A 26,897-nucleotide genomic window follows, 5' to 3' on the forward strand; every position below is an offset into this window, starting at 1 on the left:
GTACGTTACACTGGCTATCCGGATTGTCTTGAGCTCTTGATTCTACGTTGCGCTCATTGCCGCTGCTCTCATCATCAATATCGTAAAGGAAGAAAACCTGCAAAATATCTTCAACGCCATATTCAACATCGTGAGAAAGAAAAACTTACAAAAATCTGCCACATCATACCCGCTCGTGCCGGTCAGTATTGATCGGCTGGTGTCAACCTGACAAAACACGCAAAAACCAATAAGCCTGATATCGACGTCCTGCTGGTTCCTGTGAAACAAGCCCGAAGATTCGCCCGAAGCTCCAGTACCCGTGAAAATTCAAGCCGCTGATTCGTCCCTACTGCACCAGTTCCTGCTGACTCGTTCCTGCTAAGCCGTTTGCAACGTTCCTGCTGACTCGTTCCTGCTAAGCCGTTTGCAACGTTCCTGCTGACTCGTTCCTGCTAAGCCGGTTCCTGCCGTTTGCGACATTAAGACTTCCAGTATAAGCCTGCCAAACGCCTTGCTGCCATCCCATCATCCGTGCGTTCTCCGATGAAGTTAACAGCTCTGATATTCTTGCGGTGAGTGAATCATTCGTCTCGTATAACTACTACATTTTTTTAGTTGACCTTCTTTCTGCTAGTGTCTGTTTTGTTACTGTCAAAAGCGAATACTCGTAATAATGTCTACTAAAAGTGAAATAGTCTTGAGCGAACAATATCCTATTCAAGTACTATGTAATTTTATCAACCCATATAATGGAAGTCGGGAGACCCTTACGGCCTTCTTGACTAACTGCCAGGATGCGTTAGATCTTGCATCAGACAGTCAAAAAAGACTATTACTGAAATTTATAATTTCAAAGCTAGAAGGAAAAGCCAGAATAGCATGCTCAAATAAAATATTCGATAACTTCGAATCGTTGAGAGAATTTCTTCGTCAAAATTTTGGAGAAACTAAACACTACAGTCATCTATTTTTCGATTTGCAATCATGTAAACAACGTGCTGGCGAATCTGTGTCTGAATTTTCATTACGAATCGATACGTGCCTAACCGAGATGCAGACCGAAATCCATAATTCTAATACATCAAAAAAAGACCTATCAGGTCGTATTGCCATGACAGAGGACCTGGCGATACACTCTTTTATGTTCGGACTGACTCCTCGTATTGGTAACATGGTGCGATGTCATAACCCCAAAAATCTTAACGAAGCAATTAATATCGCCATTGAAGAGGAAAAAATCCAGAACTTCGTTGCTAAGTCTCATTCAACTCATCATCAACAGCCAAAATTATCATCACAAGCTAGTTCATTTAATTCAACAAAAATAGACACAAAACAAAAAATTCCACCTCAAATCGTTTGCAGTTACTGTAAAAACCCAGGTCATCACATTGCGAAATGTAAGAAACGCGAATACAATAACAACTTACGTAATAATTCGTATAATAAATATCGCCCGCTTAATCATATTCCACCTGACTCGGAATCTTCGCCTTTTAAATGTTGCGAAATCGAGAAAACCGACAGTAATTTAAACTAACGTGTCAGGTATCGCAAATGTGCCGGCGATTGCCTGCAAACCAAACAGGCACAAAATTACGTAACTCTACTAAATCGCAACAATGCAAAGAAATTATTAGGTCGTATGCACAAGCGTGCAAAACTACTTCTAGTTCGTTCACTAATTCGCCAATTAATTCGTCTTCTAATTCGTTTACTAATTCGTCTACTAATTCGTCTACTAATTCGTCTCCTAATTCGTCTACTAATTCGTCTCCTAATTCGTTCACTAATTCGTTTACTAATTCGTTTACTAATTCGTTTACTAATTCGTTTACTAATTCGTCTACTAATTCGTCTCCTAATTCGTCTACTAATCCGGTTACCAAGCCTTCTACTAAATCGTTTACAAAGTCACATGATAAGTCAACCCCGGTATCCGCTAAGCCGGATACTACTCGTAAATCAATCAGTCAACTTACCCCTCAAACGATGCCATCGGCGATATCTCAAGAATATTTGCCGACAGTGTACGATATTTCTCAGCATAAAAACACACCGTTACCTTACATACTTGTTCATACATCCCATACCACGAATCCTATTTCGTTATTAGTTGATACGGGAAGTTCAATATCTCTTATAAAAAGTACCAGTATTCCTTGTTTACCAGTTCTTGAAAATCACAAAATAAAATTCAAAGGCATCAATGACGTAAATTCACACTGTGAATCACTGGGCAAATTCCTTTTGTCAATAAAAACTAACCAATCGAATCTATCACCTTTTTATTTTCACGTAGTTAAAGATGTTAACCTGGATTACGATGGTATTATAGGATCAGATTTTTTAGACAAAAATAGTGCATTTATTAATTATTCAGAGAAATACCTGGGCATACTTAGCCCCTCTACGCAGCGTTTCAAGTTACATATGTCACAACCCTACTATATCGTTCCGCCAAGAAGCGAAATGTTTATTGAATGCGCTGTTACTAACCCGGAGTTAAAGGAAGGTTTAATTTTAAAAAACACGCATGTAGACTATCCTAGTGTGTATTTTTCTAAATGTCTAGTTAGTGTTAAACCAAATAACAAAATTAATTTGTCTGTCCTGAATACCTCTGAGTCGGAAGTAAGGTTACATGACCTATCTTTCACCCTCGAACCCGTGTCTCTGATTCTAGAAAATGACCCTCCGTCTAATACTTCCGACAGTACTCACGAGTCATGCTGTTACCAAATTAGTTTTAACTCAGTCCGGGAAAAACGAGTTCAAGATGCCATTCGTTGCGAACACTTAAATAAGGAGGAAGAAACATGTTTACGCAGTATCTGTTCCGAATTCTCAGACGTGTTTTTTCTTGAAGGCGACAGCCTCACGTGTACAAAAACTCTTGAACACGAAATACGCACTACATCTGACACACCGATCGCTGTTAAAAGTTACCGTTTCCCTGAGTGTCATAAAGAGGAAGTACATAGACAAATAAATGATATGCTACGTCAAAAAATCATTCAACCCTCTATCTCACCATGGTCAGCACCTATATGGGTAGTACCAAAAAAACAAGACTCCTCCGGTAAACCTAAGTGGCGTATTGTTATCGACTATAGGAAGTTAAATCAAGTAACAATTGGTGATGCCTATCCTATTCCGAACATCACGGATATCCTGGACCAGCTAGGCCACAGTAAATACTTTACCACTCTTGACCTCGCGTCTTCGTTTCATCAAGTCAAGGTGAAAGATACCGAAAAAACAGCATTTAGTGTGCCCTCGGGCCATTACGAGTTCACGCGTATGCCTTTTGGTCTTCGAAATGCTCCTTCCACATTTCAAAGACTCATGAATATAGTACTAAGCGGCCTTCAAGGCACTCATTGCTATACATATTTAGATGATATAGTCGCTTTCAACCACGATCTCTTGTCTCATTGTCAAAACCTCAGAAACATATTTCATAAGCTCCGTGAACACAACCTAAAATTACAACCGGACAAATGTGAGTTCTTTCGTCGAGAAGCACAGTATCTTGGACATATTATTTCAGATAAAGGAGTAATGCCTGACCCCAAGAAGGTTCTCTGTGTTACTAACTTCCCAGTTCCGAAGTCTCCACGTGATATAAAATCATTTCTAGGTTTAGTTGGTTATTATCGTCGCTTCATTGAAAATTTCTCCCATATTACTAAAGCTTTAACTAGCCTTCTAAAAAAGGACGCTACGTTTCAATGGGGTTGTGAACAACAAAAAGCCTTCGACGAACTGAAAAACAAAATAACCTCGGCTCCTATCCTTCAGTACCCTGATTTTACTAAACCCTTCGTACTAACAACAGACGCATCCAATTACGCTGTTTCTGCTATTCTTTCTCAAGGCGAAGTAGGTCAAGATCTCCCAATAGCCTTCGCATCTCGAACCCTGAACAAATCAGAAGGAAATTATTCTACAACCGAAAAAGAATGTTTAGCTATCATTTTCGGCACAAAAGTTTTCAGACCTTATCTGTATGGACACAAGTTTAAAATCGTGACCGATCATAAACCTTTGCAGTGGCTATTTAACTGCAAAGACCCCGGTTCTAAGTTAGTTAGATGGAGGTTAAAATTAGAAGAATTCGACTACGAGATTGAATACAAAAAGGGGAAGTTAAATTGTAACGCAGATTCCTTATCTCGCAACCTCGTTCATACTCTCGATGAACCAACCGTTTTACAACCACCCCCATACCTTGATGAACAGTCTCGAGTAGATGAGCCCCTTACGTTCGATGACTTGTCTCCGTTACCACCCCCCATAGACTTCAACGCCCCAGGTTCCGTCCCTTCAGAAACCCCTCTTGGACAAGAAATGCCTAGCCACCCTACTCAACCTCCTACAAAAGTCCCTTCTCCATCACTGCCCTCGCAACCGTCACCGTCAACTCCTGAAACCTATGAACAATATCTAAAAGTGTCCCGACAATCGAAAGATCCGTTTAACACAAATATTCAGGAATTTAACGACTCTCTACTTAAAGCTAAATGTAAGCTGATAGCCTACCCTACCTCAATTGACCTTGATGAGTCTGTACCATATTGTTCAGAAATCATAGAAATGTCCACAACTATGCCTGACATACGTGAAGTGGAGAGAGAACTGTACTCATTTTATTCTACCGGTAACGCCAGTCATTTATTTACACATTTGTTTGTCCGTGTTCATTTTTACGATGAGTTTACGTATAAAGATATTTTTAATGTTTTACGTTGTTACCGTGACATGATAACTACATGGTATAGCGAGGAAAAAGAATGTGCTATATCAGATTTCTCAGACCCTTACACGAAATTGTCATTTACAAAAATTTACAATATCGTTGCGTTTCTATTTCATGACACTCAAATCAAAGTAAATATTTACCATAACAATATCCAATATCCTACGCCTTCCGAAATCAAAAAAATATTAAGAGATCACCATGATTCCACGACTGCAGGTCACCCCGGAGTCGCTCGTATGTTAGGACGAATAAAAGAACTATATTGGTGGAAAAATATGCGACAAGACATAGAAAACTATGTCAAAAATTGCAAATCGTGCCAAATAAACAAACCGCTGCGCCAAGTTAATCGCTCCCCAATGATAATCACGTCTACCGCCACTAGAGCTAATGAAAAGTTATTCCTAGATTTAGTGGGGCCATTACCCGAAACACACCATAACAAATTCAAATTCATTCTTACGTTACAAGACGATCTCACTAAATATTCTCAAGCATATCCCATGGTCACATGCTCCGCCGAAGAAACAGCTCGTTCATTAGTAAAGTATATCTCCCATATCGGTATCCCTAAGATCATTATTACAGATCAAGGTGCTAACTTCTCTTCCGAAGTAATGAAGCAGTTAGAGCGTTTATTCGGAATAAAACACATTTTTGCTTCTCCATATCACCCGCAGACTTGTGGCGCCCTAGAAAGAAGTCATTCGACTCTGAAAGAATATCTTAGGTCGTATATAGTTGAAAACCAACATACATGGGACTTATATCTTAGAACAGCAATGCTAGCGTACAATTCCAATATCCACTCTACCACAGGCTTTTCACCATTAGAACTGTTATTCGGGTTTAAACCCTACATCCCTAAAAGTATAGACTCTCTCGACCTTAATACATACAGCGATTATATAAGAGCACTTAATCACCGGTTATATTACAGCCGTCAAAAAGCTTTACAAAATATAGAGTCGTCAAAAGAAAGATCAAAAAAATACTACGACTCTCACTCGAAACCGATTACCTATAATATTGGTGACATGGTCTACGTCCGTTGCCATCATAAGCAAAACAAAGCCTTATCTCCTGTATGGAAGGGTCCATACAAAATCATAAAAATAAACGGCAACCACACGGTCACCTTATTAATGAACCGTAAACACGTGCGTCACCATTATGATGAAATAAAATTAGCAAATGACGACGCACTATAGTCTTATTAAAGCTAACTCGTTTAAATAATCCCTTTATTTTCGAACATACTTAATTCTTTTACTCAAAAAGAAAAAAAAATTATATTATAATTATAATAATAATCTTACACTGAATAACTATTTGAAACTTTTACTATTTTATATGTTTACTATTTTACAATATTTGATTTAGTGGTGATAATAAACGAATGCTTACTTATTACTATTTCTGTTCCCTTTCAGGCCCATCTTAGTGCTATGTACAAGTCATCAAATCATAACCCAGATAACAGATAGTCCCGGTCTATACTACGATAGACTATCTGACGTCAAATTTACTAATGATAACTGGAATGTTGTAACTTATTTAAATACTAATAACATACAGTCTCATCTTGATAAAGTAGATCAATTATTTGAAAAAGTAAACTCTTTCTGTAAGGACTTCGAGTCCTCCAAAATACAGTTCGATTGCATGAACGCCATTTCGTCATTACAAAGTCAACACGATAATAACATCAAAAAGTTTGCATCTGTATCCTATCTTACTAGTAGTCGACAAAGTAGATCAAAACGTGGGCTACTCGACTTTGGTGGCTCTGTTCTTAAAACATTCTTTGGCACTCTAGATTCCAACGACGGTGTCAAGTTCTCTGATGCTATCGACCAAGTACAGTCAGACGAAAAAGCTTTAGCGCATCTTATGCGTGATAATATACATGTGATAAAATCTACAATTTCCACATTTAATAATTCAATGTTAAAATTCAGTGAAAACGAGAAACGTCTAAATAAAAATCTAGAAATCATAAATTCGGCATTCGAATATATTATAAATTCTAACGATAAATTACAAATAAAAACAAAATTTAATTCTTTATTCCAGTCCTTAGAAAGTATAATCATTGCATTGTCTTTCGATATCGAAGACATAAACAACGCTATTTTATTTAGTAAAATGAATATTTTGCACCCGACTGTACTCAGCCCATATCAATTATATGTCGAGTTGGAGAAACATATAAATGACTTACCTAAGCATTGCGAACTTCCTATATCAATATCTTTACAGAACATTCACGAAGTTATCGATATTTCTAAACTAGTATGCTACTATCATAATAATCGTATTATCACTATAATTAAGATACCCCTCGTGTTACCTCAAGTCTATAACCTTTACCATATTGTTCCTATGCCAGTTCCTTATGACTTAACAAAACCAGACACTTATGCACTTATAGCACCAAACAAGCCATACATGGCATTAACAACAGATCGTATGCTTTACTCACTGTTAGAAGACTTAGACAAGTGCAAATTCGTGAGTGAAAAGTGTTATATTTGTGAATTGGGTAATGTGTATTCGACGCTTGCGAACCCAACGTGTGAGACAGTTATCTTAACCGAAGTTGTCAATAAAGTTCCAAGTTCATGTTCGGTAAAACTCTTAAGGGGTCACGTAGATTCCTTCTTTAAACTTAATAAAAATAGATGGATATTTGTTCAATCTGAGCCTGGAAAATTACATGTAACTTGTTCTAGTAATAGTCTCAACTATGATTATGTTTTGTTAGGAACAGGAATAATGTCCCTGTTTAAAGACTGTAAAGCTTTCTTCAAAACATTACAATTTTCGTCTAGTGAAACATTTATTTCTAATGTAACAACTCAAGTAGCTAACTTCAACATTTTGGAAGATGATTGTTGCGAACGTACAAAACTAAATAAAACTTTAGCTAGACTTCCCTTGTTAAAATTAAATAATCTTAATAATTTAGACTCATTGTTACATGCCAGTATTCATCTAGATACTCTAGAAAAAGAATTAAATCATTTGGAAAGTCCTTCGCACTTTCAAAAATATGCTGTTCATTATATGTCTATAAGTTATTCTCTTACTGTTCTGTTTTTCTTGTACCTTATATTTAGATTTCGTAGATGGTTTTGTTCAAGTAAACATAATTCTCATTGTTGTATACAAATCTTTAATCAATGCAACAAAGATCGTAAAAACGATCATAATAATGTTACACAAACTGTGCAAATAAATAGTGAAAAAGATTATTCATGTCCTAGGCCTTTTAGGAGAAATCTTATGTTGTCAAATTCGTCTAATAATGTCGTCGTCGAGTAATGTTATAATAAATTATATTATTTTAAATAAATAAATTGTATAAGTTTAATTAATAATTATAATTAAGACCTTTAATAATTATAGATTTACTTACTATATCCTGTTTTCGTATTTTACTTAATAATTACTTAAGTGTTTTTGATATTGTACTTAACGTTTATTTCTTTAAGATATAGTTACTATTTTATTTTGAGTACTTACTTGTTTTATCCTGTATCGTATGTTTTAGTTTTCCTATTTTGTTATCCAAAACAAAAGCCAAATTCTATACTTACCGCTCTATTTCAACGTCAACGTCCGTGACCATTCATCGGTGACGATGAATCTTAAGGAGGGGGATGTTACATATGCCCCTCAGTAATAACGTAATATAAATAATAATGCCGACTAAGGCATTCTTGAATGCATTGTCTCTATATAAAGACGATATATTGCTTAAGCGCGGCAGAACAGATTTGGCTTGAGTAGCGGAAACACACATCATTTGTACTACTTCTTTAATAAAATAAACTCCGTGCCAGTCGCCGTGTCCTTTTTTAAAAAGAGCTCCTGGACCCACCCCGTAACAGTACTCCCGTGGGATAATATATAGCCGTAAATATCAATTAATTCTTTTCTGCCTTCACGGGGACCTCATTATGACTTAAATTATTATAATAAGTAGAAGTTCTATAAATAAATAGATAAAATCTACAACTAAAATGTTATCTTATTTCTACTATAATTGACTCTAATTTTCCATCAAACGTTTTACTCGTGGGTTCATCAGAAATTGGGGTTGTAATCGAGGCGTGGCTCCTGTTAGTTCATTCCAATATATCTTTGGATATTTATTAATCTTTTCATTTTTAGAATGATTAAAGGTATCGATACGAATGTTTTGTCGTTTTCGTGCTTCAATTTCACGAAATAATTTCACAGTAAAAAAGTAAATGAACTCGAGCACGGAAACAAAACTGAAGCCGGTCACAAAGCCGCACGTGGAGCCGATGTTACCTGATAAAAAAAAATGAGTATAAATAAACACGAAAACGAAAAATTTTATTTTAACAATGGTTGTTTTGTTTTTATATTAATTTAGATGAACAGATGAGGTCACACGTCATCTGGCCTTATGTTTTTTTTTTTTTTTTTTTTTTTTTATGATTGAAGGATTACTGGTGGCCCGGAGGCCTTTCCAGTTTCACCAGGACAGGTGGGCGAGCAAAGGCTCAGCCAGGAGGGGTGGGATTTGCTAACAGCTGCCCGAGCGCCTCCGAAGGAGACCTAACAACTCAAGAGTAGCTGCTTCGCGAATGAATCTACTACCGGATCGGAATCGCGACCCGCTGAGAAGATCCGGCGAGAAACTCAGCGAGCTGATTCATGGGTTAGATTGCACGGCGAACTCTTTGTCGAGTTCAGCGAGTACGGTTACCGAGGTCCCTAAGCCTGCTCCTAGAGCTGAAGGCGTCTAGTGCAAAGGTTATTGGATCTGATGGATCCGTAAGGACGTGTCTAGGGCGTCGACGGTGACTGGCTCCTGCATGATCAGGATTCGGGGAGTAGTCAGCGGCGGCTACGATAAGGCGATTATCATGACGCATAGCCTTATCGAAGTACCGTTCCGACGCTGACTTCATGTATTTCTGTATAGATTCGAGGCCCAGGTCGTCGTGTAGGTCAACGTTCCTCACGAACCACGGAGCTCCGACGGCTAACCTGCAAAAGCGGGATTGTAGAGATTGAAGGGTGTCTATGTGTGTGCGGGCCGCGTGAGCGAACACCACACTCGCGTAAGTCATGACGGGCCTTATGCAAGTTTTGTAAAGTGTCACCTTGTTCCGAAGGGACATTTTACTCCGCTTACAGATCATGGGGTAGAGTCTACCGAGAATAAACGCGGCACGGTCACGGACTGATTTTATATGCGGGCGGAATGTCATCGAGGCATCCAGGGTAACGCCCAGGTACTTGACCTTCCTGACCCAGGGTATGGATTGACTAAAGAGAGTAATCGGGGGTGTGAGATTCCTCCTCCTAATACGGGAGGAAATCCGTGTGGAGCTTCCCCTCTGAAATAGCACCGCAGTACTTTTCGCTGGGTTGATGTCTATGCGCCATTTTCGGAACCACTGTCCTAGGGCTAAGGCTGCGCTCTGAAGCTTCTTCGCGATTAGGGACTTGTTTCTACTGGAATAGTAAACAGTCGTGTCGTCGGCGAATAAAGCTAAATGGGTCGGCGGCGACCGGGGAATATCGTTAACGAATAAGCTAAATAGGAGGGGTGAAAGGACAGAGCTTTGCGGGACTCCAGCTGTGAGAGGTCGTGGGGAGGAGCGGGTTCCCTCGACTCGATATCGAAAAGAGCGGTTCGACAAGAAGTCCCGTATGATGAGCACGAGACTATCCGGCACGCCCATGTTGAATAGTTTGAAAATCAAACCGTTGTGCCAGACTTTGTCGAACGTTTTTGCGACGTCGAAGAAGAGAGCTCCCGTGTATAACGGTTTTGGTCGATTAAGCCCCACAAGAATGTGCTCCGTGAGGCGGTGCACCTGTTGAACGCATGAGTGATTTGTACGGAATCCGAATTGTTCATCGATGAGAATGCCCTTGGATGAGACGAAGTCTCTGAGGCGTTTGTAGAGCAGACGCTCATACAGTTTGCCTAGAGACATGAGGAGGCTAATCGGGCGGTAGCTCGTCGGATGATTTTTTGGTTTACCGGGTTTATGTATGCCGATAACGTCCGCTTCTTTCCACACCGCGGGAAAGATACAGTTCGCCATAGCGGCATTGAAAATAGATGCCAACATCACGATGAGTTGGACAGGTAGAAGTTTAATAACGCGGTTGGATATACCGTCGGAACCGGGAGCCTTGCGAGGACGTAGGTCTTTGATCAAGTCTTTAACTTCCATCGGGGTGACGGGTGGTAACGCATCCGAGGGTGGCAAGGAGACTCTGCGTTCTACCTCACTGTCTACTAATTCTACATGAACATGATTTTTTTTCTACTGTGGGTAGTTGAAGTGTACACACTAGTTTGTTGAGCTCTCAGTGTTTTTAATTGTTAAAAATATATATTTGTACCTATTCATATCTAAATGCTATAATTTGAGTTCCAAAACTTGCTTCACAACAGCTCATAACAAGTTCTCTCTATCAATATCACTTCACATCATCACTACTGCCATATCATCAATAGCGCCACATCATGGATCTGTATACTAAGTTACAAGACGTGGAATCAAGCGTTGTGCAGCGGATGACCGAGTTTGAAGCAATGCTGAGTAGTCACCAGTCACCACACACGGACCTAGGCAAGTTATCACAAGATTTCATTGCATTCCGGAATCTCACACTACAAACACTCAATATGCTGAGGTCACAGATGGAGCTTGTTCTCTTGGGGTTGGACAGGCATGAGATGGCATCACGTCGTAAGGTCCTTCTGTTTCATGGAATCCCGGAGTCAGATGCCACAGACCCAGAAACAGCAATTGTGGGTATATTAACCAACCAAATGAAGTTGACTGGTTGCACAGAAGAGGATTTAACTGCTTGCTATCGATTAGGCTCCAACACCAGTAAGCCTAGGCCTATATTAGTCAGGTTCCTGAGTCTGAGGCGATGCAATGAAGTATGGAAGAACAAGACACTCCTGAAGGGATCTAAGGTCATCATTTCAGAATTTTTGACCAAATCACGTCATGATGTCTTTCTGGAGGCCCGCTCTCATTTTGGCGTTAAGCGCTGCTGGACAACAGATGGGAAAATAATCGTCCTTCTCCCGGATAATAAACGCAGTAAGATTGAGCAAATGTTTGAACTTCAGCATTTGAAAACAAAGTTTCCCTCGGCTCAAAAAGAGCAAGGCGTTCCTCAGTCGTCTGGGAAATCTCATGACGAACCCAAGACGGCACCAAAATCAGCGGCAGAGCGAGAAACCGGCAAGAGGACGACTCGTCGAAAGTAGTATGGCGGTATCTTGAAGTAATTTATAGATGAAAAACTTAGTTATCTATTTGAGGTAGTTGTAATGCGTTTTTGAACATTATTTCGATCAACTTTCAAAATTACCAACATAAAATTTTGATTGTATTAGAACTGACAGATAGATAAGTGTCAATCACAGATTATACACTTAATAGTAGTAGTAGGGTTTTTCTAGAAGAGAAAGGCAATGGAACTAAGCCATACAGCCAACTCTTAAGTTTTATATTTTCAATATAGATTATACACTTACTTAATATATTTGTGACAATGAGAGTAGGATTTGCGTTTTGTTTTTAATATGTACAGTTTCTGACTTAGAGTGTAGTGCTTTGCCAATCACGAAAGGAGCGTTTGTGAAGTAAGTTACAGTTGTAAATCTTTAGATTTTAGTTTTACGTTAGCTTTATTTTATTTAGTGTTTTGTATTATTTTACTATATTTTCGTTTATTGTATATTTATATTATATTATCTTAGTATGACAAATTTAGATATTGATGATGCCTTCTTCTCATGCTCTTCCTCAAGCTCGTCTGACATAAGCTATGGTAGTGCGTTTAGTGAGGATGATGACTCAACTCATCTGCGAGACTTGATTCAAGCAAAATTTTCGCCGTTTCCTAAGTTCCTCAACATCGTCCACATAAACGCACAGAGTGTCCCTTCCCACTATCCCGATCTCTTATCCTCTTTCGATTCCAGTGTCGTCCATGCAGTCCTCATCTCTGAATCCTTTCTGAAACCTGCTCTTCCCTCTACTCAGTACTCTCTACCTGGGTATCGCTTATTACGCAACGACAGAATAGGGAAAGGAGGAGGTGGCGTAGCGATTTATCTTCGTTCTGATATTCCTTCTAAAGTTATTGATGCGTCCCCAGGTGAATATACGCAGTCCGCAGAAAACCTATTTATTGAGATCTCCTTTCACCATACTAAGCTTCTTCTAGGCGTTCTTTATAGCCCCTCTTCTCATGTTGACTATTTCTCTTCTTTCGAATTCAAACTTGAATCTCTTTCTCCCCTTTATGATCATACAATAATTCTTGGTGATTTTAACACCTGCCTTCTGAAATCTGACAGCCGTGCTGAGAAACTTCGTGCGGTAGTTACTTCTCTCAATTTAAATATCCTCCCTCTTGCAGCTACACACCGTGCACCTCAATATCAAGACCACTCCCTTCTGGATTTAATTATTGTTTCTGAATCCAACATGGTTGCTACGCACGGACAAATATCGGCTCCTTTTTCCTATCATGATTTAATTTATCTCTCCTACAAGATTCGTCCTCCTAAGCCCAAACCCAAATACCTTTTCCTTCGTAGCTTCAAGGGTATAGGCGTGGAGCGATTGCGGGCTGACGCGAGGAATGTTGACTGGTCGACTGTCTTCGGCTCTGACACGGTTGATGACATGGTTCTTTCTTTCAATAAAAATATCTCGCTTCTTTATGATAACCATGCTCCCATCAGACGTGTCAGAGTTAAACAGTTACCCTCGCCTTGGTTATCCGACTCAATTAAGCGGATGATGGCCAGGAGAGATAAGGCTAAACGCAGATACAGAAAGCTCCCAACGGAAGACAATCTTATAACTTACAAGAAACTTCGTAATCGTTGCAATCGGATGTGTAGAGATGCCAAAAGACGCCATATTCATAGCTCCCTAGAAGGTCTGAACACATGCCAAATCTGGAAATTCCTTAATTCACTAGGCATTGGCAAACACTTAAACGAAACTTCCTTTACTATTAACCTCGACGCTTTAAATAAGCATTTCTCTCAAGCTCCCATTATTCTTAATGACAGTACTAAGTCATCTACACTTTTACAACTATCCAAAAGGCCTTTACCCATGTGCACTCCTTTTACTTTCACTCCGGTTACAGAGTGTGACGTTAAGAGATCCATCCTTTCTATTTCCACTAGGGCTGTGGGTGAGGATGGGATTCACCTTCAGATGATCCTCCTGCTTGTGGATGAGCTTATCCCTATCATTACATATATTCTTAATTTCTCTCTCCTAAAAGGCTCATTCCCAAGTAGCTGGAGAAAGGCTCATGTTCTCCCACTTCCTAAGGTCCCTAATCCTTCCTCTTTTTCTCAGTTTCGTCCAATCTCAATACTTCCCATTCTCTCTAAAGTCTTGGAGGGTTTAGTCCAAAGACAGCTCACTGTCTTTCTTAATAAAAACAATCTCCTCAACTCTTTTCAGTCTGGTTTCCGCCAAGGCCACAGCACGGTCACTGCATTGCTTAAGGTCACCGACGACATTCGCCACGCGATTGATGTGGGGCTAGCTGCCCCACATCAATCGTGTTGACCTTATTGGACTTCAGCAGTGCTTTTAACTCAGTAGACTTTGACATCCTTCTAAGTATCCTTGGATCTCTTAATGTATCTCCACTTGCTCTAACCTGGTTTGAATCTTATCTTCGGGGACGCTCGCAATGTGTCCGCTCTGATGATGCTACATCGAAATGGTGTGATTTAACTGTGGGTGTACCTCAAGGTGGCGTACTATCTCCTCTGCTTTTCTCTATTTTTATTAACGAAATCACCCAGGTGCTGACTTCTCACTACCATCTCTACGCTGACGATTTGCAGATTTATAGACATTTTAAAGCTGATGATGTTGCTCTAGCTATTGCTGAAATCAATGGAGATCTTGATAGAATTAGTGCTTGGGCTAAATCTTTTGGACTTCTTGTGAATCCATCAAAATCACAGGTCATAGTAGTTGGTAGTTCCTATAGGTACAACACGATTGACCACATTAATTTGCCCCCTGTGACGCTAGATGGAATTCCAATCGCTTATTCTAAAACAGCAAAAAACCTAGGTATCGTTCTTGATTGTCATCTCTCTTGGTCCAGTCAGATAAATTTAGTTAGCAGGAAAGTGCATTGCACGTTTCAGTCTCTCAAGCGTCTTCAGCGTTTCTTGCCCTTTGAAGCTAAAGTCCCAATGGCCCAATCCCTTATGCTTCCTCTCCTTGACTATGCGGATGTCTGTTTCCTCGACGCCGCGGAGGGGCTATGGAACAAACTGGAAAGGTTACAAAATTTATGCATACGCTTTATTTTTGGTTTACGCAAGTATGATCATGTCTCGCAGTACAGATCACAACTTAATTGGTTGCCTATCCGACTTCGCCGTGATGCACATGTTTTATGTATGCTGTTCAACATCCTCAATAACCCAGCTGTTCCCCAGTACCTCCGTGAGCGCTTCGAGTACCAGATGCCCCGTGGTGTACCCTGTCGTACAAGTAGATCCCTTCTCCTTAATTTTCCCCCTCACTCCTCCAGCCGCTACGGTGGTTCGTTCACTGTGCACTCTGTGCGTCTGTGGAACTCAGTTCCACACTCAATCCGTGCAAGTCCCTCACTTGAAGTTTTCAGGAAGGCATTAAAGGAGCACTATCTATCAATTTAGTATTATTTATATGTATTTATTTTATGTATTTCATTATATATGTACGTGTATGTATATATTTATGTGTGTAATTGTGTATGTATATAGTTTGATATATTATGTATTAGTGTTTATTTTTATTATTTTTATTGTTAATGTCTATAGTATAAATAATTAAATTAATTAGATTGTACTCATCTACCCACTCATGTAAAGCTTTCCTTCTTTGAGAACGGTTAGCTGGTAGATAACTCAATTGTTGAGTTAAGCTCGCCATTTTTTATATCTTATCGCAATTACTGTATTATATTAACAGTGTGTACAAAAAATAAAGAATAAAGAAGAACAGGGTCCACGGATTGAGTGCTGGGCGTGCACTGGGTTTGCAATGTATCGGCCAGCAACTCTGCTTTTTCGTCATCATCAAACGCCGCGAGTCGGCCTGAGGGGCCTACGAGGGGGGGCATAGTTGCTACCGTATCCGATTTCAGAGTACGAGCTAAGCGGTAGTAAGACCTTTGGGAGGGCGCGAGTCCTTCTAAGAAATCAGACCATCTGGCATCTCGGACTTCGGCGATGCGAGACTTTACGTCGCGTTGTAGGGCACGCATTCGAATACGATTTTCCGCGGTAGGATACCTGTCGTAGGCGCGTATCGAGGCGTTCTTAGCTCTAAGGAGTTCCCTAATATCATCGGACAATTTGAAGCGGTGAAGGAAATCCTCCGCTACAACTTGTTTCGATGATCTATCTAATGTTGAGGTGATGTGTGACGTTAAGATGTCTATGGCTTCAGCGGTATCCTGAGGAGACGGGGTAGAGTCCGGGTTAAACGGGAGCGATGGTGGATCAGATTCAGCCAGGCTGATGCCCAGCGTGTGCCAATCCACCACAGTCCTCGTGACGGGAACGGAGTCGGGAGCGCGACCGAGCTTCATAACGACTGGACGGTGGTCTGAATCTAACTCTGAAACTACTTCGATCGAGTGTAAGCTCAGAGTTACGTTTTTTAATAACGCTATGTCGAGTATATCCGGGCGATGCGCGATATTTAGCGGGTAGTGAGTCGGTGTTAGCGGAGCGACGATATCGAAGGCGAGATCATCGACTAACGCGTCAAGCCGCCTGCCATTCGGGGTTGTGGTGTGTGAGTTCCACCTGATGTGTTTACAATTTAGGTCGCCCGCCAGAATGACAGAGCTTCCCATGCCGAGCAGCGCCTCGATATCACTGCTTAGAACGATCTTATCCGGTGGAAGATAAACGGACGCGATAACGATCGGCGCGTGTCCAGTCAGTGAGATTCGGCATACTGATGCTTCGATGTTAGAAAGCGCGGGGGGGTCGAGTGGGACGCAGTGCAGGGCTCGTCTATAGTAAATGACGGTACCACCACCACGAGCAGTGAGCCTGTCGTTCCTAACCATGTTATAGTTCGCGATTTTAGGGTCGCGGCGCGCGGGCTTAAGCAGGGTCTCCTGCACCAAAAAGATGTCAATTTGATGGTCACGCAAAAAGTCAGAAACCTGATCACGTTGATTTGCGAGACCGTAAGCGTTAAAAAATCCTATCGTTACGGATAGGGGCTTTATTCTACTTATATACGCCATTGATTACCGGCGGAGTGAGGGGAGGACGTACGTATTTAATGACGCGTATACGTCGGCGTATTCTTGCACAACGGCGATAAAGTGTTGTGCAGTGGAGGCAGCGCGAATGGCGTCGCCCAAAGCGTTAACGCGCTCAAAGTTGATCGACTGAAAGAAGTCGATCGCTAAAGCGAGATTGTCGGACGCGGTCGGAGGGCAAGTCGCGGGAGAGGGACGAGTTGCGGGGGCGGGACGAATCGCGGAGGAGGGAGTTGTAACCGTGTTCGTGTACGGCAGCGGTTTCGCCCAAGCCGAGACACTGGGCACCGGCGCCGGAACGAACGCTGGCTTAGCCTGCGACACAGAGGGTGCCGAGGCTTTGGTGTCTGGGCCGGAAGCTCGGAGGCGGTTTAGGCGGGCGACGCGGCGATGGCCTTATGTATTATGTGAAGCTCTCGTAGATGTGAATGTTGCCAACCACCTTGAGCCCCGAGGTCGGAATTTCAATTGTAATGTATAATGAATGTCTCACCCTTCAAACTGCAACTCATCACTGCGCGGCGCACGTAAGGTTGGGAGAAACCACGCATGATGGCTCAAAATATACCCACCACCAGCAAACAAGCAAGCTTAAAATTTTGCGGATCTGATTTTTATCAGAAGATATTATACCTGCATTGTGGAAGTCGTTCGTGAACACATATTTACTTATTATAATTGGTAGGTTATCGTAAAACATTCCAGACTTAAAATACGGGATATTCGCATCACTACGACACGAATATGTACATAAGCCGTTTTAGATCTCTGACGCTTCTGCTATATTAGTGTGTTAAAAAATCTTACAAAGATAATGAATCTACACGTTTTGTAAATTTATAAATAAAATAAATAGATCAATAAAGATGCGGTAATGCAGTATGCAAATGTAGTTTTGTGAAAATTTTTCACTATTACTCCGTATTCCTAAGCTACTAATTACCTACTACTATTGTTTTTGCCGAAAAATAGTCATACGTATGCTACATTATACATATGTAGTATACACAATATATTTCACAAACAAAACCTTACTGATTAGATCGAACCATTTCATGATGACATTCTGTCCGTAACAGTTGGCAACTTCACTTGCGTATTTCAAGTGAACAATCGAAGTTCCAGTGAAATTCACGCCTTGCCTGAAACAACATTCGCAGGTGCTATGAAACTTGTGACGTTAGAAGTTTAGAAGCAGCGTGTGTCACAATACTGCTCGAAATGTTTAATGTTATAACTTTCCGTTCGGTCTCTAAACTTCAAAAGCTCGAGCGATGTGATATGGTACCGTATTATTTAATACGAACATTATATAAACGCTGTTCCCAATCTACAGGTAGAAATAAATAAAATTGTGTCTTTAAATGACCTTAATAATTTTCGATGTATGTGTAAACTGATCTTTACAACCTTACAATGCTTAGAAACTCCATGGTGATTGTTTAATAAACAAACAGCTTTGTTTCCCAAACAACGACAAAATTAACAAATTAGTTATTTTTGACAGGTTTGAAAAAAAATCACAAGAAGTTTGAGTTATGATGGCAGTGAACAAAGTAAATAGTGTAACGGCGGATTTCGAAGTTTTTGGAAAAGTGCAAGGAGTATTCTTCAGGAAGTTTACGCAAAAGAAAGCATTAGAACTTGGACTTAAGGGATGGGTAATGAATACGGCGCAAGGAACTGTTATAGGTCAACTTCAAGGACCCTCGACTGCTGTTGATGACATGAAGCTTTGGTTACAAAAGGTCGGAAGCCCAAAATCTAAGATCGAGAAAGCGGCGTTCAGGAATGAGGGAAATATTAAATGCTGCGCTTTTAGGACATTTGAAATACGTAAATGATTGTATATTCAAATTAAATAGCTAAAACTCGGACTTCATTGGTACACCTTTTACTGACGATAAATAAATATATATGTAATAATTACTGTGCCTCGTAGGTACATTGTCTTATTTTAGAAAGTTATCACACAAATGAAGTAGGAATAATTAAAAAAAAGAATGTTTTTCAAATCAGTAGTTACTTACAACCAATTTTCTCTATCGTTGTCTGGAACTGTGTTGAGATATTCAGGATAAATGATAATGTTGTTAAAATCGTAACTATAAGCGGTCTTCGAGCAAGTTGGTAGGCACATAGGGCAGGGTATGCCTCCACCAACCAAATCCAATTCTAAAGCTTCCGAGATCGGTTCTACGTCTGGTCTAACTGCGATAGACTGTGCTGAAAATTTCCGAATATATTTAGTGAATTTGATAAGAAAAATTGTTAGCTTAAATACGTTTTTTTTTTTTTTGTTTATTGCCCTTGTAGGCAGACGAGCATACGGCCCACCTGATGGTGAGTGGTTACCGACGCCCATGGACTTCAGCAATGCCTGGGGCATCCCCAACATAGTTCATTTATGACACAGGAGATGCTAAAATCATTAAAAAAATGCGAATACGTTGCCAAAGAAACATGTATATAAGGATATGGGATGATGTGAGGATTCTAACAATTCGTACATCAAAATCTGATACTAGGCATTTTCAAATACGAATCGTCCAATATAATACAAATCGTTTTAATTTAATTCGTTTTAAATATAAAGAAATAGAAAATATACATTTTAACAGTAGGTACATACCATAGTAAATCTGAAGACAAGGAATATCCCGCAGGTCACAAGTCCTCGCGTTTTCCATTTTTGGCATATTAAACGGTGTACAATTACATTTGTCCAGTAAGAAGGACATCCTGCATTTCAACATGCAGTCGCTGTATGTGTATAAAGGCAGATAGTCCGATTCGTCATAGAATCTACACCTTCTCAAATTCAACGAAACGTGTTGGATGTCTCGAGAGGCTTCTGTGAAACTCGCCGAAACCATAACGGTCATCTGCAGATAGATGATGTTTTACAAAAGTATTGTGCGTTAATCACTACATAGTATAAAACAAAGTCGCTTTCTCTGTCCCTATGTATGCTTAAATCTTTAAAAGTACGCAACGGATTTTGATGCGTTTTTTTTTTTTAAATAGATAGAGTGAAGAGGAAGGTTTATATCTATAGTAACATCCATTAAATAGTGGAGAAATCAATCAATCAATCAATGGGCGGGTCGCTAGTTAATTTATAATTCGCCTTGTTGGTCGAACAATTTAATTATAATGGTTACCATGACTCTTAGTCTCATGACAAGGGTTTTCGTCAGGCTGTCAAAATAATGGTGAAAAGATACCTTAAACTATTTGGGATTTTGGTGTACTTATCCCGTACTTGCAAGTTTCCGATACCCATAACATAGAGAATTTGAACTTGAACAGTAAGAAAAGTATTTTTTTGGATTCTCTCAAAGTTTGTTGTTGAGCCAAAGGCTTTTGCAGACTCACTGTGGGGGAGAGCAAGGGGTTCAGCGGCTGCTTCGCGAATCAATCGTAGGATTGGAATAGCATCCTTGTGATATGATGTGTGAGTGATATGAAACTCAGCGGGCTGATGAATTTACTGCGTCGAGCTTTTCGAAGAGTCCGACAAGTACGTTGGCTTTGGCTGCTGCTAGCGTTATAAATGGTAGCGTCCAACAGCGCCGAGAATCAATTAGCTGGACACATTAAAAGATGGCCGTTCAATGTGTAACTTTATTAAATACTATTAATGTTTATTAAAAACTAATACCAATATTAAAATACTAATTTTTAAATTCAATTAAAAAAAAATGTCTCTTCTATATTTTGTATAAAATGTCCTAAAGTGTAGAAGTTTCATCCTATCGTTTTATCGGTATTCAAGCCTTATCAAGTGAGAATTGAAGCACTCGTGCTTTGCAATGTTTGAATTTAAACATTTTATGAGAGTTACCTGTACGCTGGAGCTAATTATCTGCATAGCAAAACTTCCGCTTGGACCATCAGGAAAATCGTACGCGTCTGAAAATTGTAACTGAAAAAAATATTTGAGAAATTGAAGACTCAAGAACTGCCTATTACTTCTATCTATCTATGTATAGTTTTAATCTTTTGTTGAGTATTTACTAGAAAGCAGTTAAGTATTTTTTCTAAAGGTATTGCTTCCGTGCGGTACTAATTAAGCTTTTTACATCTACTATCTACGTAATCGGTGCTTTTGTTGATTATTTTCTACAACTATCTGGGTTTGATTGTCCATTAGGTATGAACTTATTAATGTACCTTGAATGGCGTAATATTTTTCGAAAACACAGAAGTAATGATGACATTGAGACATCTAGTCTAGGTATGTACTGTATACACACTAGTGTTGATGTTACCAATTCATGAAGTCAGAAATATACTAAATAAGTACTTGTGCAACTGATTACTGGATGGGAATGTATTATGTTTAATTACGCTTCTGACCTGTGCCCCTTGCATCGGCACGTTGTAGTAAAAATCATCACTTTCGTTGAGTCTCAATAGTATCTTTAATCCAGTATCAAAATCAAACGTTGATTTATTACCGTATTTGTACATATCTATGCTGCGGGACGAGCTGTCTTTACTAGAAAAAAAAATGTATTCTAAATTTAAGAAACTGAAATTGACATTGAAATTGACACCATCGGCACCATTTAGGCAACGGTTCGAGTAAGGCAACGAACTGTGCAATTATAATTATATTAATTATATGTGCATTGTGTTATTAAATTTGAAACCGCGAGTTGAGAAAAGAGATTACGGTTGTTTTTTACCCATTTATGATATACGAATTCGTGATTTACTTTAATTTGAAGTTCCTGACCTATTCGAATAATAATAATTAATTTATTTATCAGATAATAATGATAATTAATATACATACTGCTGATATACATATTATTATATGCTTAGAATAATTAACCTACAATAGTAATTAGAATATAATTATTCTAAGCATATATGCTGGTATTCGTTAAAAAATTTATTGATTTTTTATAGCAATTTGATTTTTTTTTATCTTTGAACTAATAAATTTATTTATTAAATGTAAAAATCCCAGACTGTTTCAATGGTTTTGAAGTATAACCAGACTATACCAAAGTTGTTTTATAAGTATACGCCGAAAACATTTTTAGCAACTCGAAATTATTATAGCATATTTATTAATTAGTATTTGAAATGTGCACCAATATTCAGACTAATAAGACGAATATTAATAATTACCTGTGAAGATTTAATATCTTTGGTTAGTGCAAATAAAATTATAATGTGTAAATATAAGGAATTAACAAGCCACTACAAGTTGATTAGCATATTATTATATTAGATGCTGGGATCCTCCTACACCCGGCGTTAGTAATAACTTGTAGTAGGCGCCACTTTATCTGATTAGTAACTGGTAAGATTTATGTTTTTTTTTATAGTTGAAGGATTACTGGTGGCCTGGAGGTCTTTCCAGTTTCACCAGGACAGGAGGGCGAGCTTTATTGTACACCAACAAAAGAGACATTGGGAAACATTAAATACAAAAAAAAAAGTACTATTGGAGGTCTTATCGCTAAGAGCGATCTCTTCCAGACAACCATCAGGTGGAAAAGAATCGTTTGGAAACTGATTACACGCTTTAAGATCACGATTAAGATCCTTTGAACTCAATTGAAAAATACAAGCAAAAATATATATCTCATTTAAATATAAATATCTTACTCAGTAAACTTGCTGTCATAGACCCGAAGGTAGTTGAACGTGCAGCAGTAACCGTTTATTGTAAGACGAAAGTCAAATAAATCGAGGCAGCTCTTTGGTTCTGTGTTCCAAACGCATCTAAGCAATAAATCTTCACATCTAGGTGTTAACTAAAACCAGTGAGTTATTAATTTTCGACATTGACATTGACATGATATTTATTCATTCCAGCGATGGGGGTTTAGAAAATTGTTTTTTCATATAGCTGTACTCCGCTTAATATTGACCTTTCGACAAGATATTGTTACAAAATATATTAATATTTCAGTTGTAAAAGGTGTTTATGAGTTTACAAGATACAACACATCCTACCTACCTATTTCTGCCGTAAAGCAGGAAGCTGTTCTGGGTTGAAGGGTGGAATAGCGGTTGTACTGTAAAACTGAAACTTATAATTCGTATCTCGAGGTGGGATTTGGAAACCACTTAACACCAGGTGGGCCGTGAGCTTGTCCACTCGTCTAACCAATAAAAAATAATTCGTGATCACAGATACATAGTATTAACAGATATTTTTTTCCTACAAAAGCTAAATCTAATTTATAAAGAGATATTGTAATTTTTTTTTATTGCTTAGATCAGTGGACAACCTCACAGCCCACCTGGTGTTAAGTGGTTACTGGAGCCCATAGACATCTACAACGTAAATGCGCCACCCACCTTGAGATATAAGTTCTAAGGTCTCAGTATAGTTACAACGGCTGCCCCGCCCTTCAAGCCGAAACGCATTACTGCTTCACGGTAGAAATAAATAAAATAAAATAAATAAAATCTCATTATTTGACAAAACAACTAATACGTACACTCTGCATTAACTCGTGCACATCGTAATCTCCTAACACTTCGTGAAGCGTCATGTGTGACATGTTGCCGTCGTTCGAGGTCTGGTAGTCATAAAGCTCACCCAGCCCGAACAATAATCGCATCATTTCCTCCTCATCATATTTTTTATTGCGTTCTGCTTTTAATCTGTCAATTTCAAAGTTGCATAGCTTTTAATTCTACTTCAATCAATCAACCAAGATAAGTAAAATTATCTAATAAAAAAAGTTTGGACTGTGCACTTTGAAAAAAAAAACAATATCTTTTTTATTTTATTTTAAATGATAAAGGACCAGCACTTCTAGTTACTCCGGAGCCTTTAAATCCGGCCCTGGGTGTCGAATGTGATTGAAAACTGATGAATAGATGGATGGATTGAAAATAGGTTATTAGTACGTACAAATGTTTAGACAATTCCGTCACTGCTCTCTTTGAAATTCTGTTGTTAGAACAAATCCCAACAGCTGGAAATATGATGTTGCTGACAGATATACCTTCTGGCATCTGCGTAGTAACTAAAGGCGCTCTGTAGTATTTTAAAAATGTTATCCACACCAAAGACACTGAGCACCCTAGACCCAGAATCAGAATTACAACCCAAATAAATCTGGAAAGGACAATTGTTTTGGATATAAAATTCAAAAGTAACATTACAAAACATGAAAATAATGTCAACTGTGTTTGTTTCATTTTACTTTTTTTATTCAAACCATAATCCATATCTATCTATATTCTATATCTATATATGTATATAAAAATGAATTGCTGTTCGTTAGTCTCGCTAAAACTCGAGAACGGCTGGACCGATTTGGCTAATTTTGGTCTTGAATTATTTGTGAAGGTCCAGAGAAGGTTTAAAAGTGTAGATAAATATGAAAATGTGCGGAATTAAATAAAAATAACAATTTTGCTTTTCTTTGATGTGTCCCCTGTCGGTCTTTTATTTATCGATTGAGGCACTACGAAGTCTGCCGGGTCAGCTAGTAATTATTAAAGTGTCTGAATAATAAATTAATCAGTTGCATCATAAAGAATACCCAATACCAACATTACATAACCAGTGCCTACTTAAAGCATAAGCGCTCTCTAACATATTTTACCACAAGTCTATCCAAGTATACGTTTAGTTGAATTACGACAAGCCTGCGCCCAATATGTAACTAAACAAGTTCACATCAAGTTTATCTGCAATAAGTAATCTTACACACCGATTCATGTTACGTATTCCACTTACCTTTCGATAATGGGTGTGTTATCATCAACCAGATGCTTGAGTCCACAAATGGACGATTCCATGCAGTATTCTTTGCCGACCGTCATAACACTGGCCCTTAATATTTGCAACTTGCGTCGTTTCTTTACGTTATTGCGATTTTTTTGTGCTAGTCTGGGTTTTGTTTTACGTAAAGCATCCATAATCTAGCGAATAATTCGTGCAGTTAGGTATAGGTGAATATTGTCTTAGAAATTGTTCGTGACGAATTTTTATGATTTGTCAATGTCGATGTTAAATTATATTCGAGAATTCGAAGCGATATTAAATATTTAATAAGTAATTTTAAGTTACTAAATAAATTATAGATATTTTTCTAACAAATAAGAAGATTAAAATGATTAGCCCTAGTTAGGAAGTAAATACCATGTCCTTCAGCTGGGAAGTAAATAAATTGTTTCACTCTAACCATATAAAATGAATGGAATGAAATATCGAATTTTCCAAAAATATTAACAGTCACATAAAACAAAAACGTATTTTGGATTTTATTATTTCTTCGGCTCGAGTAAACATAAATTTAATTGACAATTTAAGGTAGTAATAATTTTTAAGCAATTTAACAAAATACAACCCTTTTGATCAATCCATATCGTCGGTTGACTGAAAATTAACTACACGAACAACTCGAAGAGTCCTTGATCGTTGTTTTATTAAAAATAATATTATTTACTCGTTAAACTCTAGGCACATGTAGATAGATAAACAGCATTTTAATATTCTATTTGATTCTGATAAGATCAGACCTTAATGTTAAATTAATTACTGTGATTGATCGGTTCCTAATGTTTAGATATATTTTGCTTTTAGATGTAGATAAATAAATAAGAAATTTATATAAGTTCTTTAGAATTTGACTGTCTTATCTATTTAAACTAGTGTCCATCATCCCGCCTATTTGTACCGTGAAGCAGTAAACCGTTTCGGTTTGAAGGGTGGGGCAGCCGTTGTACTCTATAAATTGATACCTTATAACTCGTGTCTCAAGGTGGCTGGCGGCTTTAACGTTGTTGATGTCTATGGGCTCCGGTAACCACATAACACCGGGAGGGCTCGTCCACCCATCTAAGGAATAAATAATCATTTAAATACAAGGTTCCATTTTCACAAACATTTAACAAGTGAGGCAAAACTCCGTATTATTATGCATAAGCACAGATACTGGCTTTAGCTCGGTGTTTCTTTAAAGTAGAGTTCAGTAATGCAATTCAACGGTCATCGTCCTCGTCGAACTCGTCGATTATGACGAAGAGTTAACTAATCCATAGGCAGCCGGCAGCCGAGCTTCTCGCCGGATCTCCTCAGTGGGTCGCGATTCCGATCCGGTGGTATATTCTGCGAAGCACTGCTCTTCCTAGGGCTAGTGTTAGTAAATTCTCTCAGATTGAGCCCGTGAACTCACCTATCCAATCGGGAGTAGCTGGAATAGTTACCAGCGAATAGGTATAATAAAAAGCAATTCAAAACTTATTAAAAAAAGGTGTGGTGTCGTGGGACACCGGATAGGAACGAAGTTCCTTATTATAAAAATATTAATTTTAAGTTCTCTTCGAGGTATAGAGATAATAATTATTCGGATATACATTTTTTATTATGATTATTTTATTGATAAAAGTAAAAAAAAAAAACTACTTTACAAAGTTATCAACTTTATTTTCTTCTCAATGATTTATTAAAAGTATATAATAAAAATATGTTATTTTTTGTACGTTATTACAAATTTAAGTCGTACACTGTGTACATTACTAATTTGTCGGTTTTAAAAAATTAAGTCGTACACTGTGTGCATTACTCATAAAAATCTTACGTTACGGATGTTTTTTCCCGGTTAGGGTACACCTCCGCATCGTCCCCTAAGGAACTTCGTTCCAATAAAAATTTTATAATTATCCAATTCGGTAGATAGTATCAATAGTTAAATTATGTGTCATGCAGATGTAAAATAATATGTTAGTTTTAGATCATCTTTCTTAATATCTATTACGTATGCGAATATCAATGACATAACATCGAGTCATCGAGAAAACGAGTGACATTACA

At 38.5% G+C, this 26,897-nt stretch overlaps 2 protein-coding genes across 2 annotated transcripts; one reads left to right on the top strand and one right to left on the bottom strand.

Moving 5' to 3' along the window:
* Positions 1-6,801: 6,801 nt before the first annotated feature.
* Positions 6,802-24,201, bottom strand: LOC101743612 (sodium channel protein Nach). The gene is made up of 9 exons (XM_038012672.2): positions 23,985-24,201; positions 23,566-23,731; positions 22,724-22,872; positions 21,458-21,599; positions 20,943-21,023; positions 19,728-19,980; positions 19,126-19,321; positions 18,131-18,237; positions 6,802-9,070 (listed from the first exon to the last, which is right to left on the bottom strand). The coding sequence occupies exons 1-9, from the start codon at positions 24,086-24,088 to the stop codon at positions 8,805-8,807; spliced, it is 1,464 nt and encodes a 487-aa protein (XP_037868600.2). The 5' UTR covers positions 24,089-24,201; the 3' UTR covers positions 6,802-8,804.
* LOC101743474 (acylphosphatase-1) lies at positions 18,551-19,021 on the top strand. The gene has a single exon (XM_012695431.4). The coding sequence runs from the start codon at positions 18,634-18,636 to the stop codon at positions 18,937-18,939; it is 306 nt and encodes a 101-aa protein (XP_012550885.3). The 5' UTR covers positions 18,551-18,633; the 3' UTR covers positions 18,940-19,021.
* Positions 24,202-26,897: the final 2,696 nt, after the last annotated feature.

Source organism: Bombyx mori, chromosome 8 (genome assembly GCF_030269925.1).
Source record: "Bombyx mori chromosome 8, ASM3026992v2".
In the NCBI taxonomy this organism is placed as follows: domain Eukaryota; kingdom Metazoa; phylum Arthropoda; class Insecta; order Lepidoptera; family Bombycidae; genus Bombyx; species Bombyx mori.

What these genes read in the sequence shown, in the direction of transcription:
- LOC101743612 (XM_038012672.2), bottom strand. Translation starts at nt 24,088, where the DNA reads ATGCCAGAAGGTATATCTGTCAGCAACATCATATTTCCAGCTGTTGGG. An exon ending in TAATTAGCTCCAGCGTACAG is followed by an intron (nt 19,981 to 20,942) that starts GTAACTCTCATA and finishes ATCTATCTGCAG; the next exon opens with ATGACCGTTATGGTTTCGGC. An exon ending in GAAATGGTTCGATCTAATCA is followed by an intron (nt 9,071 to 18,130) that starts GTAAGGTTTTGT and finishes TTTTTTTATCAG; the next exon opens with GTAACATCGGCTCCACGTGC.
- LOC101743474 (XM_012695431.4), top strand. Translation starts at nt 18,634, where the DNA reads ATGATGGCAGTGAACAAAGTAAATAGTGTAACGGCGGATTTCGAAGTT.